The sequence below is a fragment of the Oncorhynchus gorbuscha genome, linkage group LG10, assembly GCF_021184085.1.
Source record: "Oncorhynchus gorbuscha isolate QuinsamMale2020 ecotype Even-year linkage group LG10, OgorEven_v1.0, whole genome shotgun sequence".
NCBI classification, from domain to species: Eukaryota; Metazoa; Chordata; class Actinopteri; order Salmoniformes; family Salmonidae; genus Oncorhynchus; species Oncorhynchus gorbuscha.
The window spans coordinates 18915632-18936874 of NC_060182.1; the positions used below are offsets into that span (position 1 = coordinate 18915632).

The 21243-nt window shown below is 44.0% G+C and overlaps 1 protein-coding gene across 3 annotated transcripts in view; it reads left to right on the forward strand.

The window, feature by feature from the left end:
- The window catches only part of LOC124045621 (poly(rC)-binding protein 4-like), a 78405-nt gene that overhangs the window by 39042 nt on the left and 18120 nt on the right, over positions 1-21243 (forward strand). For 2 of the 3 annotated variants that reach the window (XM_046365054.1, XM_046365053.1), the window contains 8 exons: positions 411-527; positions 3524-3655; positions 5564-5692; positions 7120-7194; positions 8124-8195; positions 14043-14099; positions 14258-14423; positions 15191-15234. In XM_046365054.1, the coding sequence (XP_046221010.1) occupies positions 411-527; positions 3524-3655; positions 5564-5692; positions 7120-7194; positions 8124-8195; positions 14043-14099; positions 14258-14423; positions 15191-15234 (792 nt within the window). The remainder of the gene's footprint in view (positions 1-410; positions 528-3523; positions 3656-5563; positions 5693-7119; positions 7195-8123; positions 8196-14042; positions 14100-14257; positions 14424-15190; positions 15235-21243) is intronic. The other variant, XM_046365055.1, reaches the window with a different exon arrangement.

Consider the following 21243-nt stretch of genomic DNA (forward strand, 5'->3'; position numbering starts at 1 on the left):
TTTGTATTTTCTCCTACCATATCTATTGTGTTATATTCTCCTACATTATTTTAACATTCTAAAAACATGTTTCCTTTCCAATGGTACCAATTATATGCATATCCTGGCTTCAGGGCCTGAGCAACAGGCAGTGGACACGTCATTCATACTTTGGACACGTCATTCAGGTGGAAATTGAGAAAAAAAGAGTCCTAGCTCTAAGAAGTTTTTAACTGGTCTGGAGTTTGGCCTCCGTCTATTTAACCATACCCCTTCTTATCCATACTAACCTCATTGTGTCCTCCTCACCTCTCTGCCCTCTTACCTGTGCACCTTATTTGCGCCATTCACCACATGCTATAACCATGCTCTCCTCATCTAATAGAACGTAAATAAAGCTAGACCCTGGTTCTTGGTCAATCCCCCTACAGAGCAGTGCACGGGTGAACATCTCAGAGGGCTCCTGTCCAGAGAGGATCATCACCATCACTGGTTCTACAGACTGTGTCTTCAGGGCCTTCACCATGATCACATACAAACTGGAAGAGGTAAGACAACACAATCAGCATTTCCCTTAGGCAGGGCACAGCTGCATAAATTATTTGATGTATAATGTCCTCGTTTCCAATTCAATTATATGTTTTTATTTATACAGTTCATCCTGTAAATGAAACATTGAAAATAATTTCTTCCCAGATTGGCATCTACTGCAGATGAATTTGACGTTGGATAGGAGTTAGACCGTTGCTGCTCTTGGTGCATGAGCCTTTTACATTCTCATTTAGAATATTGCAGTGTGAAGTGTAGCTAGCACATTGATGAATACATTTATCACCCGGCCTTTTATGCAGCAGCATAGTGACTTATTAAGTTGAGCTTGGCATTGGAACAGCACTGACAAGAGGAGAGTAACAGTCGAGTGGCTCCATGCCGTTTATGGAAAGCATATTGTTTTGAGGGAGAACATGCGTCAGTGCTCCAGGCCTTTTGATGAAAGAGCAAATGACAATATGTTAACGTGCTAATTAATTAAACAGATGAGGTTTGTGTTTAATCCCTTAATGAGCTACAGATAATGGCAGACCTGCGGAACATTTAGCTATTTATCCATCAGCAAACTAATTAACATGATAAATTCAGGGACATTTTGGCTTGCCTAGCTTTGGAACAGTCGCTCCCCGCGTAGTCGAGTCGACGGAGCCTTGTTTCATTGCAGTCAGTAAACACACGCTGGCTGGGAGGGTGCCGTGCAGCATTCATTAAAGATCTTAAGCTCTCACCTATTCCCAACCCTACATTCAGCCGAAACTACCGAGTTGTCATGGCAACCTGTTGGCTGACCTACAGCACACGGCATGCCTCTCACCATGCCTGAGTGGTATGTGTCTGACATCTTTAATTAAAGGATAGAAAGAAAAATACATTTTTTTTGGCCAATGGGTATTGTAAAGAATTTATATTATTGTCTCTCTTCTGCTACTCCCTACTGTTATTAAATGAGAAGTTCACCCAAAATCCAGAGACTCCCAAGGGATTTTATACATTGAAACTAGTTCAGTGAATTTTGCCCTTCCCCCTCTCGCTTCGTGTAGTGCTGTACTGAAACAACTGCAAAAAACGGCTCATGTGACTGGTGATGTTGCTGGATGCAGGCCTCGCTCTGCTCCGTTGCCAGTTAATTCATGATTCAGAAAGAACACCATCCCAACCTCAGAAGCACAGGGCTGGCAGCATCATCTTGTGGGGGTGCTTTGCTGCAGGAGGGACTGGTGCACTTCACAAAATAGAGGTCATCATGAAGGAGGAAAATGATGTGGATATATTGAAGCAAGACATCAGTCAGGAAGTTAAAGCTTGGTCGCAAATGGGCCTTCCAAATGAACAATGACCCCAAGCATACTTCCAAAGTTGTGGCAAAATGGCCTAACAACAACAAAGTCAAGGTATTGGAGTGGCCATCACAAAGCCCTGACCTCAATCCTGTAGAAAATTTGTGGGCAGAACTGAATAAGCGTGTGCGAGCAAGGAGGCCTACAAACCTGACTCAGGTACACCAGCTCTTTTTTATTTTACCTTAATTTAACTAGGCAAGTCAGTTAAGAACAAATTCTTATTTTCAATGATGGCCTAGGAAAAGTGGGGTAACTGCCTGTTCAGGGTCAGAACAACAGGTTAGAGCTCTAACCACTAGGTTACCCTGCCGCCGCTCTGTCAGGAGTAATGGGCCAACATTCACCCAACTTATTGTGGGAAGCTTGTGGAAGGCTACCCGAAACATTTGACCCAAGTTAAACAATTTAAAGGCAATGCTACCAAGTACTAATTGAGTGTATGTAAACTTCTGACCCACTGGTAATGTGATGGTAACGTGATGAAAGAAATAAAAGCTGAAATAATTCATTCTCTCTACTATTATTCTGACATTTCACATTCTTAAAATAAAGTGTTGATCCTAACTGAGACGTAAGACAGGGAGTTTTTACCAGGATTAAATGTCAGGAATTGTGAAAAACTGAGTTTAAACGTATTTGGCTAAGGTGTATGTAGACTTCCGACTTCAACTGTACATGTTGTACTTGACTTGTTTCTCCCAGGAAAGGAGATTTTATTTGGAGCAGTTTACTCATTCTCCATTGATGTCTCATCATCTTAACCACAGCAAACACGGGGGATTATGCCCAGCGCCTCTTTGTGTGACTGCAGATTCTTGTAACCCCCGGACGTATTTACGCCAATTTTCTTTTGAGAGTTGTTCACCGAGTTTGGTGAGTGAGCAAGGATCGTGCCATTCACAGTTGTTAAGATATGACGCATATTTTTAGATTAAATCTGGTAGATGACGCCGAGAGCCCTGCGATCCCACTGACGAGCTACGTGCTCCTCATATAATGAGACAACTCCACGTCAGCCATGTTGCCTAGATCTTTCCACCTCACTTAATATAGACACTGAGAGAAAACCAAGGATCATAGCTGCATTAGATACATACATGGGTTTTCTATTTAAAAAGTAGGCCTACAAGAATTGTTGGAGAAATACATGTTTTTTTTGCTCAAATCACCTGGAGGGCACCTCTGTAAAGTATGTGAAATTATTATTGCACACCGCCTAGTTAACGCATTCTGTTTGAAATAGATGTGGTGTGCATTGCATTCTGCCAGGGCATACGGAGAGAGAGGGGGAGAGACTTGTATTCAGGCTGAGTTATTGGGATGTTCGCTGATGGACAGAGATAGCGAGGGCCATTTACATTTCAAAGGCTTAGGGAGCCTGACTGTTCATTAATTACCAGCTCAATCTCCACCCACACCGGAGTGAAGGAGAGGCTACCTGGTTTATTACCTGGTCAAATGAAGGAACATTTTAAACAACCTGATTGAGGCCAAGGCTTTACCTTTACACGGCCACTCAAGACCCCCGTTCAAAAGAAGCTGGGGTTTTTAGGTATTATGCCATCAATGACTTATCATCCATCTTTCTCTCTGTCTCTCTTCCTCTGTCCCTGTCTCTATCTTTTCCCCCTCCTTTTCAACCCTCTCTCCAGGACCTCACTACACTGGTGGCCAACGGCACCATCAGCAGCAAACCCCCAGTGACCCTACGACTAGTCATCCCAGCCAGCCAGTGTGGCTCCCTTATTGGCAAGGGAGGGGCCAAGATCAGGGAGATCAGAGAGGTGAGAGACTTCAGAATATCTACCTGCATTCAGTTACCACAAGTTAACCATGGTCTCTATTCAATCCATATCAAGGAAGTTCAACGTTACAGCATGATTGAAATGTAAAGGCAATGTTCCCACGTTAGCAGAGACTGCATTCACGGTATACACTGCATATGTCAGCTCAATCGGAAATTACCTTTACATTTCTATCACATAATCTGTAATGTTTCAGCAATACAGATTGAATAGAGCCCTAAAGCAAAAACAAACTGGCACCCAGGCTAGCTAAATTGAGGATCCCCGTCATACCTCCCTATCACCTCTGTCCACAGCTTCGTATCTGGATGAGCTGACACTTGTTTAAAGAAAGCTACGATAAAGGGATGATGATTGAGTTGGTGGAAAATATCAAAAACATGGTTGACTTGAGGCAAGAAACAAGTCCCTTTAGAGTTTAAAAAAGTCCGCCATTTTACGTGACTGTAGCCAGAGTGGGGAGATCGTTAGTCCCTTCCCTGATCAGCGCTCCAGGCGACTATATGCCAGTCTGTTTCATGTCTGGTTTGTGTTTATCTCAGGGGCACTAAGCCACTATCGGGAACCATACACGATATCCTGTGGTCAGGATGCGTTATGTATTCTGTTTGTTCAAATAGAGATGCAGTTGCACTGTGCCTTGACTCTACTGCAAGCTGATTTTACTTGCAGAGCACTGCTATTTGTATGCAGGTCTTTACATCCATCCATCCATGACCACCCAAGGTTTAGTGCTAAGCTTATCACAAAGTCACTAAGCTTACTCTGTGAAATGAGGGGGAAAACCCCTTTTTTCATCTCTGGGTCATTCCTCAAAATGTCCCCTTTGATATTTTAAGTAGAAATGATGCACCGATGTTGGATTTAAAAGCCTGTTATATTAAATGAAGTGCCCTTTAATATAGACCACCTGGAACATTCAATAAATATGATTATTATGATAAATACATCTCTGTGACTTCTCTCAAGATTTGAATCCACTTAACTCCAACATTTATCCAGGTTTTCACCATCATTGTAAAGCCCTAGTTATTTTGTTGCTTTTACAAAGTCATTTCTGAAGATTGCTTTTTATTTCATGTGATTAGTGATTCATTTTAAGTTTTTTTTTTTTTCACCTGTCCCACATTGTAAGGTCTGTTACATGAACTAAACTCTCGTTTTAATATGTTGTAACTATTCCTTTTTAAATATATTTTTCTAAAGAAACATTGGACAGTTAATAGTCAAATCATAGTGTAAAAGCAGGTGAGCTGGTTCTACTCTCTTTGGACATTTTCTTATGTTTTGTGGTGGAAAACTGAGTGGGTCAAACATAACTCGTCAACCCTGTTACTCACAGATAGACAGGCTAGACATTTTTAAAGAAATCAATCAATTGTGAAGCTTGAATTCAATTGCCCCTCCCTGTTGCACACAACACGCTTCCATTCCCTTGTCACAAGAGGATTTATGGCTGATTTAACATGAAACCTTGTTACGGTCAACCCTGTTAATTTATTTGTCAAAAAATAAATGTTCTTCTTGAGATGGGAAAACATGTTTTTTATTAAATTGAGCATGTGCTCGTCATGACAGAGTATAAAAATTTGGTGAAATAAATGTTGTTATTTTTTACTAAGTTACACTACCTAAACGGGACTCATTTTGTGGAACGACCCTTCAATTTTTTGGGGTATTTTATTATGATCCCCATTAGCTGTTGCAAAAGCAGCAGCTACTCTTTCCTGGGGTTCAACACAAAACATGAAACATAATACAGAATGACATAATACAGAACATCAATAGAAAAGAATAGCATACATTTTTTTAAAGGTCAGCAAACCATAGAATGCCAAATATTTCTGAATCAGTGTAATCCTTTCCTGAAACCCCTATCATTGGCAGAGCACCGGAGCACAGATACAGGTGGCAGGGGATTTGCTGCCAAACTCTACTGAGCGAGGGGTGACGATATCGGGGAGTCAGGACTCTGTAATCCAGTGTGTCAAGCTCATCTGCACTGTAATCCTGGAGGTGGGGCGCCGTTTCTCTCCTTCTCCCTTTCCTACCCCCCTCACACACATCCATAACCATGGTTGGAATTCAATCAAACCTACACTACACTGTTACTGGAGTAACAATAACAGTGTTTCTGCATTTTCGTGGCACAAGAGCAATGTTATATTTGTCCAGCTTGGGTGTTATCCATAGTGTTGATTTCATTGAATTACTGCCATACCAAGAATATAGATGAGAGGTAATAATAGCCACTAACAGATCCACTAATCTGAGCCTTAGGGAAATGTGGAGCATCCGTCCTGAAGAGCCAGCTAAAGTGAACTTCTCCTCGGCTCAGATCACATTATTCAGCATCCTCTGTTCTTTGCTCGCGGACCCTATTAGACTCTGAGAAACCTTATTATGGAGCAGCCTGATGAGGCAGTCACAGAGGAAAGCACCCTGGCTCAAGTTTTACATTGTTGGAAAAGAACATCAAGCTCTTAACCCAAAAACAAACTGACCTGCAGCAAAGTGTGTTCACCTTTAAACAACTGTTCTCTTGAGAAACAGGAGTGGGGGGAAAGGGAAAAAAACTACCCAGAGCATTATTTCCTTCCAATGCGTACGTGCCGTGTACAAGTCTTTTTTGCATGGACCTGCCTAACAGCTAGTATGATCCAGTTTTCCAGAGCTTTCTTCAAAAGGCATGCAACTTTCATTAGGATTCTCTTCCAGCATGGTCTTGCTTTTGGCTTCAGGATGTAAATTATGCAAAGTTATACAAAGAATATGCTCCCGCAGAAAAGATGCTCCACATTTCCAGAAGACCATGCATGCATCCTTATGATAAATTATAAAACTTCCTGTCTGTTGTTTTACCCATTTTATGTTTCCTTTTGTAATTTGTGAGTTTCTGAGTTCTCAGTTAAGTGTGTGTGTGTGTGTGTGTGTGTGTGTGTGTGTGTGTGTGTGTGTGTGTGTGTGTGTGTGTGTGTGTGTGTGTGTGTGTGTGTGTGTGTGTGTGTGTGTGTGTGTGTGTGTGTGTGTGTGTGTGTGTGTGTGTGCGTGCGTGCGTGCGTGTGTGTGTGTGTGTGTGTGTAAGGCAAACCTAACCCAACAAACAAACCCAAGAACAATCCAATCAAAAGAGCTGAAGAGCTGCTGTTTCAATGGTTGAACTGTTCAATTAATGACTAATGTCACCATGAGAAAAACAAGGTGACAAATGTCATGTAAATGTCATTAGTAGTTTAATACACCATTCATTGTCATCCTGCTTCAACGCCATTTGCTCCATTTCTTTCCCTCCCATACAGCATAAGTGACACAACATTAGCTACATTTAAAAGATCAAATCCATCACACACATTTTTTACTTGCATTTGTCACATTTATTTTAGTGTTTAAAGGTGTTTAGATACGTCACCACACCAGATCTTGTCCTCTGTTTGACTCCCCAGTCTCCCCCGAAAGGTGCTACTATTCCTTACCGGCCCAGCCTCTCCCCAGGAGCACTTCTCATCTCTGGCAACCAGGTGAGAACGCCACAAACACATCCCTGTATAGACGTATCGTGTGAAATATAGTCCAGTGTACTTATTGAGGGACTTTAGAGCACCATTCTATGTAAGATGTCTAGTTATGGTTCATGGTTCCTGACCCAGTGTGAATACAAGAGGTTAGTTGCTACTTGGGGGTTGTATGTATTTGTGCGAGTGTAGGGGGATGAGATTGGGGGTGGGGGAGATGTCAGGACCGCCACGGTTTAAAACATTTTAGCCACTGTCTATAGACCTTTAGCGTTGGGCTGGGCCGCGGTGGAACCTGGTTGCTATGCCTGCCTGTCCTGGGGATCCAAACCCTGTTACAGTATCTGAGCTGTCTGAGCCTCTGATATGGTATGGAGTTGAGAGAGTGCTCATAATAAGATATCTTAAATCCAGTCAATACACTCCAGAAGGAAGAACATTTTTATATATTTTACTTTACATTTCAGAGGAACAGAAGAGGTTTTCAGTTGAACATTTCAGTTGGAAAATGAATGTAGTCGGTGGAATTTACCAATATATCTGTATGGTTTTATGATGTTGAAAATGCTCTGGGATGACGCTTTAAAAGGCTCGTACTCCTTGATTTATTACATGAATTTAGCTTCCATGTTTTTACTATTAGTATATCTGCTTTGCTTATCCTAAGTACTCTGTGTTTATAGCAGAGGAGGCTGCTGGGAGGACCTATAAGAGGACAGATTAATTGTAATGGCATGAATGGAACGGAGTCAAACACATCAAACAGATGGGAACCACATGTTTTACTCCATTCCGTTTATTCCAGCCATTACAATGAGCCCATCCTCCTATAGCTCAATCCACTAGCCTCCTCTGCTTTACAGTATGTAACGAATGAGCTTCCTTCAAAAGCCAAATGAATATCTGTTCTCCCTGTGTCCTGTGTGTATGTTCAGGTGTTTGAGGCATCAGACTTTACCCCCCACCCTCTGTACTCAGTCTCCCAGGGGGGGCTTGACCTGCAGCAGGTGAGTGTTAGATGAACTGAGGTTACACTAACATCTCAAACTATGAATATAAAAGTGGTCCAAAGTGGAACTTTGAGCTATAATAACATTGAACAAAATAACCATTTGATTAAAATGGATTAAACGAAGTACTGTACATTTGATGTGGGAAGTACATGAAGCAGTTGACAGGATACATGGTGTTCTAGAATAATCTTCACAGCTCAGTGTATGAGGTTGGTATAGGGTTTGGAAAGTGAATCGGGGATGTCAAAAAGTGGGTAGCACATCATTGGCCTGATATTCTAAAACAACAGCTGAGCCTAATCTGCAGTCATTGTTCCAACATAGCATCACAAACATGATAACTGCTGTGACTAAATACCACAAAGCATTCCATTACCCCTCTACCAACCATTTCATATTACCCCCTTATCTTTTCATATCAGTCTAACTGTCACAAAGAGGCTATAGGGACCTAGAGTTTATAACTCTATAAACTATGCTAGTCAGTGCTGGTTGGATGCTGGTCAGAGCTGGTCTGACCAGCATAGTCAAGGTGGTCTGACCAGCATGGTCTAGTTGGTCAAGGTGGTCTGACCAGCATGGTCTAGTTGGTCAAGGTGGTCTGACCAGCATGGTCTAGTTGGTGAAGGTGGTCTGACCAGCATGGTCTAGTTGGTCAAGCTGGTCTGACCAGAATAGTCTATCTGGTTTTGCTGGTGACCAGCCTTCGCTGTGTTTTGGAAACTGATTACCAGCCTTCGCTGTGTTTTGGACACTGGATTTTACAGTCAACAAAAATATAAACGCAACATGTAAAGTGTTTCATGAGCTGAAAAAAGAAAAATCCCTGAAAATTTCCACACGCACAAAACTCATATTTCTCTCAAATGTTAAGCACAAATTTGTCTAAATGTATCCTTTGCCAAGATAATCCATCCACCTGACAGGTGTGGCATATCAAGAAGATGATTAAACAGCATGATCCTTACACAGGTGCACCTTGTGCTGTGAAAATAAAGGGACACAATAAAATGTGCCATTTTGTCACACAACTCAATGCCACAGATGTCTCATCATTATCATATTTTCCAGCATGCTCTATTGCAGTTGCTTTTTCGAATTGTCTGTACATTGATTTGTTATGTAATCTTATGCCACACAAAGGTAAATAACATACATTGTTCTAAACCAATCCAATCTGTTAGTTGGACTTATTCAAACCCTAACTGAAATGGTTGTTCCAGTTTAGATGGTTTTATTTATTTACATTTTTAAAATTCCCTGGCAGACATGATTTAAAAAGTTACAATTGTTGGATATCCCCAGTCTGGCTCAATTCCATAGGAACTAAACATCACTTTGCAAGCCAGCATGATGTGACTTGGTTTTTCATAAGCTGGTCACCAGTGTTCAAAACACAGCAATGGCTGGTCACCAACAAAAACACAGCGAAGACCGGTCACCAGCAAAACACAGCGAAGGATGGTCACCAGCAAAACACAGCGAAGAATGGTCACCAGCAAAAACACAGCAAAACACAGCGAAGGATGGTCACCAGCAAAACACAGCGAAGACTGGTCACCAGCAAAAACACAGCGAAGGATGGTCACCAGCAAAAACACAGCGAAGGATGGTCAACAGCAAAAACACAGCGAAGGATGGTCACCAGCAAAAACACAGCGAAGGATGGTCACCAGCAAAAACACAGCAAAACACAGCGAAGACTGGTCACCAGCAAAACACAGCGAAGGATGGTCACCAGCAAAAACACAGCGAAGGATGGTCACCAGCAAAAACACAGCGAAGGATGGTCACCAGCAAAAACACAGCGAAGGACGGTCACCAGCAAAACACAGCGAAGGACGGTCACCAGCAAAAACACAGCAAAACACAGCGAAGACTGGTCACCAGCAAAACACAGCGAAGGATGGTCACCAGCAAAACACAGCGAAGGATGGTCACCAGCAAAACACAGCGAAGGACGGTCACCAGCAAAACACAGCGAAGGACGGTCACCAGTAAAACACAGCGAAGGACGGTCACCAGCAAAACACAGCGAAGGACGGTCACCAGCAAAACACAGCGAAGGACGGTCACCAGCAAAAACACAACAAAACACAGCGAAGACTGGTCACCAGCAAAACACAGTGAAGGATGGTCACCAGCAAAACACAGCGAAGGACGGTCACCAGCAAAACACAGCGAAGGACGGTCACCAGCAAAACACAGCGAAGGACGGTCACCAGCAAAACACAGCGAAGGACGGTCACCAGCAAAACACAGCGAAGGATGGTCACCAGCAAAACACAGCGAAGGATGGTCACCAGCAAAAAACACAGCAAAACACAGCGAAGACTGGTCACCAGCAAAACACAGCGAAGGATGGTCACCAGCAAAAACACAGCGAAGGATGGTCACCAGCAAAAACACAGCGAAGGATGGTCACCAGCAAAAACACAGCATAGACTGGTCATCAACAAAAACACAGCGAAGGATGGTCACCAGCAAAAACACAGCGAAGGATGGTCACCAGCAAAAACACAGCGAAGGATGGTCACCAGCAAAAACACAGTGAAGGACGGTCACCAGCAAAACACAGCGAAAGACGGTCACCAGCAAAAACACAGCAAAACACAGCGAAGACTGGTCACCAGCAAAACACAGCGAAGGATGGTCACCAGCAAAACACAGTGAAGGATGGTCACCAGCAAAACACAGCGAAGGACGGTCACCAGCAAAACACAGCGAAGGACGGTCACCAGTAAAACACAGCGAAGGATGGTCACCAGCAAAACACAGCGAAGGACGGTCACCAGCAAAACACAGCGAAGGACGGTCACCAGTAAAACACAGCGAAGGACGGTCACCAGCAAAACACAGCGAACGACGGTCACCAGCAAAATACAGCGAAGGACGGTCACCAGCAAAAACACATAGCGAAGGACGGTCACCAGCAAAAACACATAGCGAAGGACGGTCACCAGCAAAACACAGCGAAGGACGGTCACCAGCAAAAACACAACAAAACACAGCGAAGACTGGTCACCAGCAAAACACAGCGAAGGACGGTCACCAGCAAAACACAGCGAAGGACGGTCACCAGCAAAACACAGCGAAGGATGGTCACCAGCAAAACACAGCGAAGGATGGTCACCAGCAAAACCACAGCATAGACTGGTCATCAACAAAAACACAGCGAAGACTGGTCACCAGCAAAACCACAGCATAGACTGGTCATCAACAAAAACACAGCGAAGACTGGTCACCAGCAAAACCACAGCAAAGCACTGCGAAGACTGGTCATCATAAAAACACATTGCAGGCACCACAAAACCACAGCATAGACTGGTCACCAGCAAAACCAGCACCTACACTGGACCACCAGGGTCTAGACTGGCCCTGTACAGTACACACATGGATACTGTATGTATAGTAACACATCTCTTCTTGATGTTCTCGGGGAGGTGAAACAGCCTGTGGTGATTCACACCGTAGCTAGCTATTGTAATCATTTATTTCAGAATGGCTCTGGGAGCCTCCCCGCGGTTCTTCTGACACATAACTGAACAAACCAATTGTAAAAAAATAAACATTTCCAGTGGTTAGATCTGGTCCCTTTTGTCAATTCTGATTATTGATTCTGCTGTGTCTCTCCTAGTGATGAAAATGTGACAGTATTAGCCATGGTCTGACCATGTTTCCTGTTCCTGTTCTTGTGTGGTTTTGGTGCATAGTGGGGGTGCATATACAACCTCTCCTCCAGATTATGGCCATGGAGTGGAAATACAAGTCAGACTGCTGCCGGCGGTCAGAATTTAGTTTAGCTAAGTGCTGTCTGGCCTGACCATGGGGATACATGGACACCACCCTGACTAATGAGAGAGTAGGAGGATAGAACTGAGGGCTGGGAGGAGTGGAGAGAGAGGAAGGGAAGAGAGAGGAGGGGAAGAACGAGGAGATGGAGAAGAGAGAAAGGAGGGAAAGTCATGGAAGGGGGGTGAGAGAGAGAGGACAGGGAGAAGAAAGGAGAGAGAGTGCAGGAGAGTTGAGGTAACAGAGAGTGGAGATACTACAGTGCTACCTGTGCTGTGCTTATTAAATTCATGCATTTTATTGAATTCATAATGAAGTTCATAAAAAGTATGACCAACTGTGGTCCTTTGTAGCTCAGTTGGTAGAGCATGGTGCTTGTAATGCCAGTGTAGTGGGATCAATTCCTGGGACCATCCATATGTAAAATGTATGCACACATGACTGTAAGTGGTCTTCTGTAGCTCAGTTGGTAGAGCATGGCGCTTGTAACGCCAGGGTAGTGGGTTTGATCCCCGGGACCACCCATACGTAGAATGTATGCACACATGACTGTAAGTCGCTTTGGATAAAAGCGTCTGCTAAATGGCATATATTATTATATTATTATTATTAAGTTGCTTTTGATAAAAGTGTCTGCTAAATGGCAGTTATTATAAGACCTTCATAAGGCATTCTGTGTTTCTATTCAAAATATTCTAAATCTTAGAAGTATATTGCCCCCACGCACTACATGGCCAGAAGTATGTAGACAACTGCTCGTCGAATATCTCATTCCAAAATCATAGGCATTCAAATGTAGTTGGTCCCCCCTTTGCTGCTATAACATCCTCCATCCTTCTGGGAAGGCTTTCCACTAGACATTGGAACATTGCTGCGGGGACTTGCTTCCATTCAGCCACAAGTGCATTAGTAAGGTTGGGTGATTAGGCCTGGCTTGCAGTCGGCATTCCAATTCCTCCCAAAGGTGTTCGATGGGTTTGAGGTCAGGGCTCTGTGCAGGCCATTCAAGTTCTTCCACAGTGATCTCGACAAACCATTTCTGTATGGACCTTGCTTTGTGCACAGAAGCATTGTCATGCTGAAACAGGAAAGGGCCTTCCCAAAACTTTTGCCACAAAGTGAGGAAGCACAGAATCATCTAGAATGTCCTTGTATGCTATATCATTAAGATTTCCCTTCACTGGAACTAAGGGGCCCAAACCATGAAAAACAGTCCCAGATCATTATTCTTCCTCCACCAAACCATATACAGTTTGCACTATGGATTCCAACAGGTAGGGTTCTCCTGGCATTCGCCAAACCCAGATTCGTCAGTCAGACTGCCAGATGGTCATGCGTGATTCATCATTCCAGAGAACGTGTTTCCACTGCTCCAGAGTCCTATGGCGGCAAGTTTTACACCACTCCAGCCGATGCTTGGCATTGCGCATGGTGATCTTACGTTTGTGTGCAGCTGCTCGGCCATGGAAACCCCATATATGAAGCTCCCGACAAACAGTTATTGTGCTGACGTTGCTTCCAGAGGAAGTTTGGAACTTGGTAGTGAGTGTTTGAAGTGAGGACAGACCATTTTTACATGCTACGTGCTTCAGCACTCGGCCGTCCCGTTCTGTAAGATTGTGTGGCCTACCACTTCACGGCTGAGCCGTTGTTGCTCCTAGATGTTTCCACTTCACAATAACAGTACTTAGAGTTGACTGGGGCAACTCTAGCAGGGCAGAAATTTGTTGGAAAGGTGGTATCCTATGATGGTGCCACGTTGAAGGTCACTGAGATTTTCCTTAAGGCCATTCTACTGCCAATGTTTGTCTATGGAAATTGCATGGCTGTGTGCTCGATTTTATACACCTGTCAGCAACGGGTATGGCTGAAATAGCCAAATCCACTCATTTGAAGGGGTGTCCACATTTTTATATATGTAGTGTACTTAGCGATTGTTGATACAGCAAACTGTATAAATATGATATATCAGTGATGCACTTATATACACTGTCTGCTAAGTGGTTATTGGCATAACACTGTTTTATTACTGTCATTTGCCTAATGTAGAGTGATCTCTTCCAGGCCTACACTGTACAAAACCAATATGGAATTCCTCATACAGAGGTAAGTGGGGTTATATATATTGTAGTTACCATTAGCAGTATACATATACTTTCATTTATTTATTATACTGCAAAGTATCCAAACTGCTTTTGAACTGTTACGAGTAACCTTACAATCCCACTGTCATTTGATATGTTATTTCTCCCTTTGTGTCCTAGTTGGCCAAGCTACATCAGCTATCCATGCAGCAGAACATGCAGCAGAACATGCAGCAGAACATGCAGCAGAACCTGCAGCAGAACATGCAGCAGAACCTGCAGCAGAACATGCAGCAGAACCTGCAGCAGAGTACCATGTGCCAGCAGGCTACAACCATTCTATCCGGTATGAGTTTACTGTCCTTTATTTAGCCCACATGTCAGTCAAATACATGTAACTATATGGATATTCACAAGGATAACAGGTGCAAGTTGTTGTAGGTGTGAGTAGCAATAGTTAAAGCTGTAGGAGACTTAGGCATCGGACAGTATACATCCAGACCAGAACTAATGCCCTCTCTTGTATGCTGATCTTACTGAAAGCCAACCAGTTACACTAACTACAGAAGAGCTAGATTTTTGATTGATATTTACAGTAATCATCTTTCAGTCTATTAGTCATGTTTTCCTATCAGCTGCCAAATATCAGTCACATCAACAGTTTGTCAGGGAAGGATGAGCAGAGATAGAATGTCTCCTGTAAAGATCTGGTATCTGTTTCTCCAGTAGCGAGAGGGAAGGGATCCATGTCATTAGCCCAGCTGATTATGTGCTTGTGGGAGTGAAGATGTGAAGAAGCTCCCAACAGTTTTCTCTCATAAATGGCTCTCCATATCTGGCAGTGAAAAGGGGAACTATTATAAGAAATTATGTGTTCCACCCCAGTATCATAGAGCCTGGAGAAATAAAAGACACAATGGCGTGTTAAACAGAAGTCTATTCAAATGGAAATGAGCTGCTTAGCTAAATCTAGCCGTTATACCACCAAAAATATTTCTCATGTATCATGTCATTTTTGCTGGTTTGCTTGACCTGCAAGCCAAATGTAAAAGATGAATATATGAATGACTGTATGAAAGGGTTTGTTAAGTCACGTATTCTCTCTCTCATTAGGAATGGACTCAAACTCATCGCAGGAGCTCCTTATTCCAAATGATGTAAGCAGTAAATTAAACAATATTACATTTTACATTTCAGTTATCTTATCATACCTCCTTCGGGTTAAGTCTACTCCGGAGTTGAATTGAATTACCAATTCAATTCTAGGATTGGAATTTGAATTGGAAAAATACTCATAGAAAATAACTGCAACTTTTCAATCACTGAATGAGAATTTCAGTTCATCTCCTAAATGTACTTAATGAAATGGAATTTACTACCAACCTGAATGCTTTTAACCAGAACAATCTACCGAAGGCTTAATACCAAACAACACTCCAAACAGCAGCAGAAGTCTACTGCAGGCTTAATACCAAACAACACTCCAAACAGCAGCAGAAGTCTACTGCAGGCTTAATACCAAACAACACTCCAAAAAGCAGCAGAAGTATACTGCAGGCTTAATACCAAACACACCAAACAGCAGCAGAAGTCTACTGCAGGCTTAATACCAAACACACCAAACAGCAGCAGAAGTTTACTGCAGGCTTAATACCAAACACACCAAACAGCAGCAGAAGTCTACTGCAGGCTTAATACCAAACACACCAAACAGCAGCAGAAGTTTACTGCAGGCTTAATACCAAACACACCAAACAGCAGCAGAAGTTTACTGCAGGCTTAATACCAAACACACCAAACAGCAGCAAAAGTCTACTGCAGGCTTAATACCAAACACACCAAACAGCAGCAGAAGTCTACTGTAGGCTTAATACCAAACACACCAAACAGCAGCAGAAGTTTACTGCAGGCTTAATACCAAACACACCAAACAGCAGCAGAAGTTTACTGCAGGCTTAATACCAAACACACCAAACAGCAGCAGAAGTTTACTGCAGGCTTAATACCAAACACACCAAACAGCAGCAGAAGTTTACTTCAGGCTTAATACCAAACACACCAAACAGCAGCAGAAGTCTACTGCAGGCTTAATACCAAACCCACCAAACAGCAGCAGAAGTCTACTGCAGGCTTAATACCAAACACACCAAACAGCAGCAGACGTCTACTTCAGGCTTAATACCAAACACACCAAACAGCAGCAGAAGTTTACTGCAGGCTTAATACCAAACACACCAAACATCAGCAGAAGGCAACTGCAGGCTTAATACCAAACACACCAAACATCAGCAGAAGGCAACTGCAGGCTTAATACCAAACACACCAAACAGCAGCAAAAGTTTACTGCAGGCTTAATACCAAACACACCAAACAGCAGCAGAAGTCTACTGCAGGCTTAATACCAAACACACCAAACAGCAGCAGAAGTTTACTGCAGGCTTAATACCATACAACACACCAAACAGCAGCAGAAGTCTACTGCAGGCTTAATACCAAACACACCAAACAGCAGCAGATGTCTACTGCAGGCTTAATACCAAACACACCAAACATCAGCAGAAGGCAACTGCAGGCTTAATACCAAACACACCAAACAGCAGCAAAAGTTTACTGCAGGCTTAATACCAAACACACCAAACAGCAGCAGAAGTCTACTGCAGGCTTAATACCAAACACACCAAACAGCAGCAGAAGTCTACTGCAGGCTTAATACCAAACACACCAAACAGCAGCTGAAGTCTACTGCAGGCTTTGTACCAAACACACCAAACAGCAGCAGAAGTCTACTGCAGGCTTAATACCAAACACACCAAACAGCAGCAGAAGCAGGAACATCATATCACACATGTAAATAACTCCGATGCTTGAAGGTTCAAGGCGTAGAAGGGGAAGGGGAGACATCTTGGCAACATACAAATTATCCAAGTCATTCTAACCCCAGAGTAACCCAAGGTCGTGGGCATTTTGAGAAGATATGGATCCGTTGGTGTTATTGTCTGGGTTCCAGCTGCAGTGTCTCGGAGTGACTCCCATGAGTACCCAGTTAATCCTCTCTTGTTCCCTGACCTACTTACACACTCTCGCTCTGCTGTCAAAACAGACAATAAAAAACAGCTAGACATCCTCTCCCTCTCACTCAAACACAGCATGTGATGCCTCTCCAATCACAGAGCAAGAGACGGAGATGCTGGAAAACATTGGGAAAGGCACTACCCAGATTTGTCCTCTGTGATGATCTAGCACTGGCTGGCATAGGCTGTCCAACTGTGTGAATTGATCAGACTTCATGTACTCTACAATCTTGAACTGAATCGTACCATGACAGAGTGCAATAAGGTCTCCTGTTTAAGATGACATGCCAACCAACCAGACATAACTCTTGAACAATGTCACCACTTCTCTCCAGCAAACCCTTAAGTATCAAACCTTCCAATCAGTCAGTGGAATGGCTGGTACTGTAGTGTGGTGCATGACAGGGACAGCTGAGTCTAAGCTCCAGCCATTGTTCCAGAGAGGACTTATAGCCATGGATGAGCCCTCTCTCTCTGTCTCTCTGTGTCTCTGGCTCTCTCAGGCATAGCAGAAACCAAAGACCGCAGACCAGTGGAGGATTTAGGATCCATTCTCAGAGGTCCAGTGGGAGATTTAGGCTGGGTGCATCTCAATATTCTAAAACGGTTTCCTCTCCTCATCTGCTTTCTTTTATCTTCACCTGCACTGATCTGAATACATAGAAGCGGTGAAAGCGATATGGTGTGCACACACCAGGTATTTGCTTTCCCCTGTTGTTCCCTTCCATACTAGTGCAGCTGAATAAAGAGAAAGAGAAGGAGAGGAGGCTACATAGATGAGAGAGAGAGAGAGAGAGAGAGAGAGAGAGAGAGAGAGAGAGAGAGAGAGAGAGAGAGAGAGAGAGAGAGAGAGAGAGAGAGAGAGAGAGAGAGAGAGAGAGAGAGAGAGAGAGAGAGAGAGAGAGAGAGAGATTGAGAGAGAGCTTTAGTCAGCAGTACTTCTGCCCAGGGAAGATTTAGCCTGGAGAAAAATGGTGACTCCCCCACAACCCTATCCTTCTTCCTGTGTCCTTTCAAATTACAAATTCAGCTGGAATTCTAAGAAAATATAGGCCAGTTACAGTAGCAGCTGAGGTGAGGCATGCAGTGTTACTGTACTGTGTATGTCCTGCATAGCAAAGGTAATCACTAATGAACACAGTGGTGTAATACCTGCATGTTATTAACCTGGATCTACACTAAATCCGGAAGCCCCTAGAGCTCCTACACTACCTCTGAAAATTGCCCTGTAAACATTCAAAACAAGCCTTCTACTTCCGGCGCCGACAGAGATGGCCTCCTCGCTTCGCGTTCCTAGGAAACTATGCAGTTTTTTGTTTTTTTACATTTTATTTCTTACATTAGTACCCCAGGTCATCTTAGGTTTCATTACATACAGTCAAGAAGAACTACTGAATATAAGAGCAGCGTCAACTCACCATCAGTACGACCAAGAATATGACTTTCGCGAAGCGGATCCTGCGTTCTGCCTTTCACCCAGGACAACGGAATGGATCCTAGCCGACTTCGTAAAAGAGGGAAACCAAGCGGCCTTCTGGTCAGACTCCGGAGACGGGCACATCGTGCACCACTCCCCAGTATACTTCTCGCCAATGTCCAGTCTCTTGACAACAAGGTTGATTTGTTTTTTGTTTTTTTTCACCTTTACTTAACCAGGTAGGCTAGTTGGGAACAGGTTCTCATTTGCAACTGCGACCTGGCCAAGATAAAGCATAGCAGTGTGAACAGACAACACAGAGTTACACATGGAGTAAACAATTAACAAGTCAATAACACAGTAGAAAAAAAGGGGAGTCTATATACAATGTGTGCAAAAGGCATGAGGAGGTAGGAGAATAATTACAATATTGCAGATTAACACTGGAGTGATAAATGATCAGATGATCATGTACAGGTAGAGATATTGGTGTGCAAAAGAGCAGAAAAGTAAATAAATAAAAACTGTGGGGATGAGGTAGGTGAAAATGGGTGTGCTATTTACCAATAGATTATGTACAGCTGCAGCGATCGGTTAGCTGCTCAGCTAGCTGATGTTTGAAGTTGGTGAGGGAGATAAAAGTCTCCAACTTCAGCCATTTTTGCAATTCGTTCCAGTCACAGGCAGCAGAGTACTGGAACGAAAGGCGGCCGAATGAGGTGTTGGCTTTAGGGATGATCAATGAGATACACCTGCTGGAGCGCGTGCTACGGATGGGTGTTGCCATCGTGACCAGTGAGCTGAGATAAGGCGGAGCTTTGCCTAGCATGGCCTTGTAGATGACCTGAAGCCAGTGGGTCTGGCGACGAATATGTAGGAGGGCCAGCCGACTAGAGCATACAAGTCGCAGTGGTGGGTAGTATAAGGTGCTTTAGTGACAAAACGGATGGCACTGTGATAAACTGCATCCAGTTTGCTGAGTAGAGTGTTGGAAGCAATTTTGTAGATGACGTCGCCGAAGTCGAGGATCGGTAGGATAGTCAGTTTTACTAGGGTAAGCTTGACAGCGTGAGTGAAGGAGGCTTTGTTGCGGAATAGAAAGCCGATTCTTGATTTTATTTTCGATTGGAGATGTTTGATATGGGTCTGGAAGGAGAGTTTGCAGTCTAGCCAGACACCTAGGTACTTATAGGTGTCCACATATTCAAGGTCGGAGCCATCCAGTGTGGTGATGCTAGTCGGGCATGCGGGTGCAGGCAGCGATCGGTTGAAAAGCATGCATTTGGTTTTACTAGCGTTTAAGAGCAGTTGGAGGCCACGGAAGGAGTGGTGTTGTATGGCATTGAAGCCCGATTGGAGGTTAGATAGCACAGTGTCCAATGACGGGCCGAAAGTGTATACAATGGTGTCGTCTGCGTAGAGGTGGATCAGGGAATCGCCCGCAGCAAGAGCAACATCATTGATATATACAGAGAAAAGAGTCGGCCCGAGAATTGAACCCTGTGGCACCCCCATAGAGACTGCCAGAGGACCGGACAACATGCCCTCCGATTTGACACACTGAACTCTGTCTGCAAAGTAATTGGTGAACCAGGCAGGCAGTCATCCGAAAAACCGAGGCTACTGAGTCTGCCGATAAGAATATGGTGATTGACAGAGTCGAAAGCCTTGGCAAGGTCAATGAAGACGGCTGCACAGTACTGTCTTTTATCGATGGCGGTTATGATGTCGTCTAGTACCTTGAGTGTGGCTGAGGTGCACCCATGACCGGCTCGGAAACCGGATTGCACAGCGGAGAAGGTACGGTGGGATTCGAGATGGTCAGTCACCTGTTTGTTGACTTGGCTTTCGAAGACCTTAGATAGGCAGGGCAGGATGGATATAGGTCTGTAACAGTTTGGGTCCAGGGTGTCACCCCCTTTGAAGAGGGGGATGACTGCGGCAGCTTTCCAGTCCTTGGGGATCTCAGACGATATGAAAGAGAGGTTGAACAGGCTGGTAATAGGGGTTGCGACAATGGCGGCGGATAGTTTCAGAAATAGAGGGTCCAGATTGTCAAGCCCAGCTGATTTATACGGGTCCAGGTTTTGCAGCTCTTTCAGAACATCTGCTATCTGGATTTGGGTAAAGGAGAACCTGGAGAGGCTTGGGCGAGGAGCTGCGGGGGGCCGGGGCTGTTGGCCGAGGTAGGAGTAGCCAGGCGGAAGGCATGGCCAGCCGTTGAGAAATGCTTGTTGAAGTTTTCGATAATCATGGATTTGTCGGTGGTGACCGTGTTCCCTAGCCTCAGTGCAGTGGGCAGCTGGGAGGAGGTGCTCTTGTTCTCCATGGACTTCACAGTGTCCCAGAACTTTTTGGAGTTGGAGCTACAGGATGCAAACTTCTGCCTGAAGAAGCTGGCCTTAGCTTTCCTGACTGACTGCGTGTATTGGTTCCTGACTTCCCTGAACAGTTGCATATCGCGGGGACTGTTCGATGCTATTGCAGTCCGCCACAGGATGTTTTTGTGCTGGTCGAGGGCAGTCAGGTCTGGAGAGAACCAAGGGCTGTATCTGTTCTTAGTTCTGCATTTTTTGAACGGAGCATGCTTATCTAAAATGGTGAGGAAGTTACTCTTAAAGAATGACCAGGCATCCTCAACTGACGGGATGAGGTCAATGTCCTTCCAGGATACCCGG